General features: G+C 39.7%; 1 protein-coding gene across 1 annotated transcript; it reads right to left on the bottom strand.

The window, feature by feature from the left end:
* Positions 1 to 251: 251 nt before the first annotated feature.
* On the bottom strand, positions 252 to 2,564 carry LOC106798145 (uncharacterized). The gene has a single exon (XM_014774104.1). The coding sequence runs from the start codon at positions 2,562 to 2,564 to the stop codon at positions 252 to 254; it is 2,313 nt and encodes a 770-aa protein (XP_014629590.1).
* Between the last annotated feature and the right edge of the window lie 3,840 nt (positions 2,565 to 6,404).

Below are 6,404 nucleotides of genomic sequence, written 5' to 3' on the forward strand. Positions count from 1 at the left end.
AATATCTTCAACTCTACCTTCTTCTTCTCGGACGGAACTTTCTCTTCTAGCTTCTCAAACTTGGCTTCTCCCTCCGGAATACTGTCTTGTCGATCCAAGTCTTCCAAGCAAGCCTTTAGATCTTCCTCCTCTTCACTGGTCAGACAGTCCAAAGCATTTACCATTGCTTTCTCCAGTGAAGACTGTGGTGTCTCGAGAATACTGACATCTTCCTTATCAATCTCTTCTACTCTGAAACACTTCCAACCTTCCTATGGATATTTCATTGCTTTGAAGAGGTCGAAGGTGATCTTCTGGTTGTCAATACTCAGCTCCAAGTTCCCATTCCCCATATCCACCACACAGTTGGCAGTCAGCATGAATGGTCTGCCTAAAATGAGGGGAATGTCTACGTCTTCTTCGATATCCATGATCACAAAGTCCACCGGGAAAGTAAAGTGGCGGACCTTGACTAGGACATCTTCTACCACCCCGTAAGGTCGTGTAATCGAACGGTCTGCTAGCTGAAGCGTCATCTTGGTAGGATCGATCTTCAGATTCCCAATTCTTTTACACATTGACAAGGGCATCAGATTGATGCTTGCTCCTAAGTCAATGAGGGCCTTGTTCACCGTCTCCTTCCCTATGGTGCATGGGATGGTAACACTTCCGGGGTCCTTAAACTTCTTGGGTAGCTTTCTCTGTATTATAGCGCTGCAGTTACCCCCTACCACAATGTTCTCATTGTCTATGTACTTCCCCTTCTTGGTGAGGATGTCCTTCATAAATTTGGAGTAGAGGGGCATCTGCTGTAAGGCTTCCCCGAATGGCATAGTGATCTCCAGCCCTTTGAATATTTCCAAGAAACGCTTGAAATAGCGTTCCTTGTTCTTCTTGGTGGGCACCATAGGATATGGGAGATCTTGTGGTAGGGCTGGTGGTTCTTCTTTCCTGGCTTCCCGTGCTTTCTGGCTCTTAGGTGGTGATGTCACCTTCTCTTCGACTTCTGTCCTGTCCTCCTGTGTCTCTGTCTTATCTTCCTCTGTATGGTCTTCTTCCTCAACCTTACCTTCCTCTTGTGCTTTCCTCTGCCCTCGAGTTAGCACGGCCTTGCATTCTTCCTTTGGATTCTTCTCTGTGTTAGCCCCGAAAGTTCTAGTGGGCCTTTCAGCTTTGTCTTGTGCCAATTGGCCCATTTGAACTTCCAGATTCCGAATGGCTGCATCCGTGCTCTTCTGATGGGACCGTGTCTCCTGGATGAATTGCAGCAAGAGCTCTTCTATGTTGGTGGGCTTGTCTTGCTGATTGGGGCCCTGGCTAGGATGCTGGTATGGCGGTTGGTATGGTTGTTGATTCCTCTGCTCCTTGTACTGGTTTCCCTGATTCCTCCACCCTGAACCTTGCGTGAAGTTCCTTCCTTGATTGAATCCTGGTGGCCCATGATTGAATCCTGCTCCCCCTTGGTGGAATCCAGATGAGTTCCCCTGGTTGTAACCCTGATATCCGCGATTTGGTACGCCCATATAGTTTACTTCTCGAGAAGTATCCTGTTGGCTTACACAATGTCCAGGCTCATGGGTTCCTCCGCATGTGGGGCATCCTTCTACCTGCAAAATAGAAGAGTGGGAAGAACTTACCGCTTGTAACTGTTGAGGTAGTTTGCTGAGGGTTTCGGTAAGGGCTTCAATCTGCCTCGTCAACAGCTTATTCTGTGCCAATGTCGCGTCTTGCGTGCCAAGTTCCAAAAGGCTTCTTTTTGTAGGCACATAGCTTCGATCACGAAGGATTGCTTGATCACTGGCCGCCATGTTCTCGATGAGCTCCATTGCTTCCTCCGGAGTCTTCAACTTGATTTTTCCCCCTGCGGACGCGTCTAGTAGCTGTTTCGAGTGGGGTCGCAAGCCATCGATGAATATATTCAGTTGTACCGGCTCGCTGTATCCGTGTGTCGGTGTCTTTCGTAACAGCCCGTGAAAACGGTCTAGTGCTTCGCTGAGGGACTCATCCGGAAATTGGTGGAAGGAGGAAATCTCCATTTTTCCTTCGGCGGTCTTCGACTCTGGGAAGTACTTCTTTAAAAACTTTTCCACTACTTCTTCCCAGGTTCTTAAGCTGTTGCCTTTGAAGGAGTGCAACCATCGTTTTGCCTCTCCTGCTAGAGAAAAAGAGAAGAGGTTAAGGCGTACCACATCTTCTGGGACTCCAGCGATCTTTACGGTGTTGCATATTTCGATGTACGAGGCAAGGTGAGCATATGGATCTTCGCTTGGAAGACCATGGAAGAGATTCCCTTGAATCAGCTGGATAAGGGAATGCGGGTAGGAGATATTTGCGGCTTGCACCTCCGGTCTTGCAATACTTGTGAAGAACTGAGGAGTGGCAGTGTTGGAGAAGTCTTCTAAGGTGACTCTTCGTGCCGGTTCCCCGTCCATTTCAGCGTGATGTGGAGAGAGAGGAGGTGATGTGTGACTGCTTCCTTCGGTGTCCTGTTCCCTTCTTCTTCTTGCAGCGTTGTTACGCCGACAAGTGGCTTCGATTTCCAAGTTGATAGGGACCACGTCTCCAGATGCAGTCCTAAGTCGCATAAAAACAAGAAGGCACTACCCGTGCAATTATAGAAGAAAGAAAGACAGAATAGAAGTAAAGAGAAAATACTGATAAAGTAAGCCAAGAAAAGAAGGATCGGGCTTACAAACTGATATAGTATTAAGTGCGAAAACAAAATCCCCGGCAACGGCGCCAAAAACTTGTTGAGACTTTGGCAAGTGCACCAAATCGTGACAAGTAGTAAAGCTCGGAAGTCCGAGTGTCGTGTCCGCAGGGATTTTATTGCACTTATTCAATACCTCTCAATTTGTAAATGGTAGTAAAGTAGGAATGAAAGTAGGAAGAGTAAAGAGTTCTATTACTAAAACAAATAAGTAAAAGGGAAAACAATTGATAGAAATGCCAAGACCAGACAAACCCAATTGGCCTACGATGCATGTAAGTATGATATTCATTACCAATGAAATGGTGTTAGTTCTACCCACATCTGTTGACTACTTGCCCCTGATGCCTCACGTTGGCAAGCCTATTTTAACTACCTATCTCCCAAATGCCTTTGCGAAGACTCAATAATTAAAATGCGTTAAGATTAAGTTCTAGATGTTGCTTATATGCATGGGCAGTGAGTTATCACTCTATGCCTAGCAATGCTAACCCAATGATTCTTTTCTTTAGATGTTCTATTAGGTGTTACCCTTTCCCAAGCGTATAACCCCTAAAACTGATGCATGCATTGAATCTTAAATATTATTGAGAATTACCCTCTCCCGAACGATTAAAACCCAAAAAGAGATCTAAGAATGAATGCAAGAATAAAAGAAAAGAAATAGAACAGAAAAACCTGGAATAAATTCCTTTGCATTGATAACTCTTGGAGCTCAGTGTACATCGTTGGCTTTTTAGGCCTGCCAGGCCCTAGCTAGGGGTTTAGTCACTCATGGCTATTGAGGGCTTACAACTGGGGATGAAAGAAAGAATAGGCTAACAAAACAAAGAATATAGAGAGAAAAGAAAACTCAGGCTTGAAGTACTGAGAGTGATGCTCTGAGATGGGATGAAATTTCCTTGGGACTGCCTCTCTATTTATAGTTGCTGAAGTGGGCTTATGGGCCTTCGTAGTCGCGCTCAGCGCCACACCTCGCGCTTAGCGCGTTCAGATCGCGCGCTGGGCGCGCCATGCACGCTGAGCCTGTGCTTCTGTTGGATCGGGCGCTGGGCGCCTAGCTGGGCTTAGCGCGCGTAACGGTTTCCACCTTCGTGCTTAACGCCACGCTCAGCGCCTGCAGTTAGTTGCTCGCTTAGCGCCTGATGCGCGCTTAGCGCCCCTATTGGATTGGGCCTGCTTCAGAATTTCTTCTTTTTTCTTCCTTTCTGTGCCACTTTTGCTAACTGCAGCCTTATTTTTCGTATCTGCAACCAGAAATTCAATTAAATTAATTTTTTTCACTTTTAATTACAAATAACTGCTAAATAATTAATTTTAAGCCAAAATTTGACTATTTAACTCCTATAAATTCACAATTATTTAGCAGTTATCACACCACCTCCACTCTGATCTTAAGCATCAAAGGCTTTGTGAATTGGTGATTCTGTTGCTTCCAGTTCATTCTCATTTTGAACACTAGTATCAAGACTAGATTAGAGATGGCAACAACACAGTATGTGTATAGTTTGCTGCAGCACAATATTTGGCAAAAAAGTAAAACATCAAATTATTTGAAGTGTATAGTTTGCTGCAGCACATTCTTCCTTGCATCAATGGATAACCTTGGTAGAGAGCAATATACTACAATTTCCTACAACACAATAATAATGGGAAAAAAGAAAACCTCAGATATGTTTTGCCAAAGAATTTGAAATGGTTAGAAATTAAATGATATGAAACATTTTCAGTTATCTGCCAATATATACATGGGAAGCATGCCTTACTGAAAGATCTGAGATTATCCTTTGTAGTTGTCCTCTTATAGTCTGATGTCCAATGAAAAGCTTTCCAATTAAAAATTCAGCTATTGAGAAAGGATCACTTTCACGTCAATTAAATCAGAAGTTCTGTTTAGATCTTGTTCAAAGTTGAATTCATATCCATTGACAGGTGCAGTTTCTCTGGACCACTCTACCATCTCTGAAAAACAAAGTACACTCAACTAATTGTGAAAATTATATTTATTATTCAAAAGGAAAATATTTTTAAGATAATAAAGAAATTTTCACTGAATGTATTAACATCTTTTATCCACATCTTTGGGTATTGATGCAGATCCAAAAAACATTTTTTGCATGGTAATATTTGTTGGGAAGAGATAAGAATTATATGAATACCAAAAAAATAGTGTAATTATTAATTTGCTTAATTTTTTTAGACATTAGTTGTTAGATTTTGTTAATAAAAGGGATTCAAATCATGGTATTTCCTTCTTTTCTCTCTTTAAAATCATCTTATGGATACTTGGATCCTCTTTCGGATGAATCAGATCTAGCTCAATTTAGATGGGAAAATGTTTGATAACATCCAAAAATTTATTCAACATATAGGGAAAAAAAGGAAAAATATAGGTATAATATAATTTATGATGTGACAGATAGATAAAAAATAAAATGATTAAAATAAATGATAATTCATATATCATTAATTACTCATTCAGATGTCTTGTTGTGTGGAGTACATGGCATTGAATTTGTCCTTCAACAATTAATCTTAATCCTTGGCTATTTAAAACCTTATTTCTAGAAGATTGGAGCTTAATTTGTGGGAGGACAACTCATTGGAGCAATGGGAGAATTTGATTTGATTTGATGATTTGGAATCCACTCCCAACCAGCTTTATTATTGCCCCTTTGGATTTTCTTGCATTTTCTCCTAAACGTGCATGCTGTTAAAGCTAGCTAATTAACTTCCGCATCAAAAGTTACAATTGACGCATATCTATAAACTTTTTCTTTTAAACACACATTTGTCTCATAGGATGGAATTGTGTAGGGGGCATTTGATTTAGAAGAAGGAAAGGCAGAGGAAAAAAATGAAAAAAATAATTAAAGTAAAATATAAGAGATGTGGATCCCATCGAATAAAATATATAATTTTTTTTGTATATTACTTTTCTCCATCATAATGGCAGCCTAAGTCTAACTGTATGTAGTGTGAAAAGGAATGAAAATAAATGAAAGAAAGTTGAAATGAGAAGAGACTCTCTTAAAAAAAAATGAAAAAAGAATAAAAAAATAAAGTTATTTGATTGAGATGGAAAAAAAAAAGTGTAAAAGAAATGAAATGCTTAAACTAAAGTGTTTAGGTCAATAATAAAAGAAAAATAACTGAAAAAGAGATTAAGTAAACATTCATTTTACCCCAAAAAAATAAGTTTATGTAACTATATATATGAGATAAAAATGTATATTCTTTTACTAATTAAAGTCACATAATCAATTATATAAATTGCATATATAATTGATTATATCTTGAGTAAAAGCCACTAGAAAGCAAACTTGATTGCAAACTAAGCATAATCAACTATGACATTTGAATAACTTATTATATGTGACATGATACCCTAATTTAAAAGTTCCACTGAAGGTTAATGAGGGGCTTGAGGAACAATTTTAGCAACCAAGAATTTTGTGTATAGCATCCTTTTTATTGTTTCTTTTCCTCCCTTTTATTCTCTTTTTGAGATGAAAGTAAAAACATGTGGGTTTCACATTATTTTTGAAACTTTCATCAAATTTTCACATGTAACAAACATCCTAGACCATCTTCTTTCATTGTCTTTCAACTCTGTATACTTTCAATTCTCTTTCATTCTTCTTAACCAAATAGTAGAAAAAGGCAAGTATAAAGAGTTAAAGACTACTCATTCCATTTTTATTTATAAGACTCA

The sequence above is a fragment of the Glycine max genome (assembly GCF_000004515.6).
Source record: "Glycine max cultivar Williams 82 chromosome 3 unlocalized genomic scaffold, Glycine_max_v4.0 Gm03_scaffold_135, whole genome shotgun sequence".
In the NCBI taxonomy this organism is placed as follows: Eukaryota; Viridiplantae; Streptophyta; class Magnoliopsida; order Fabales; family Fabaceae; genus Glycine; species Glycine max.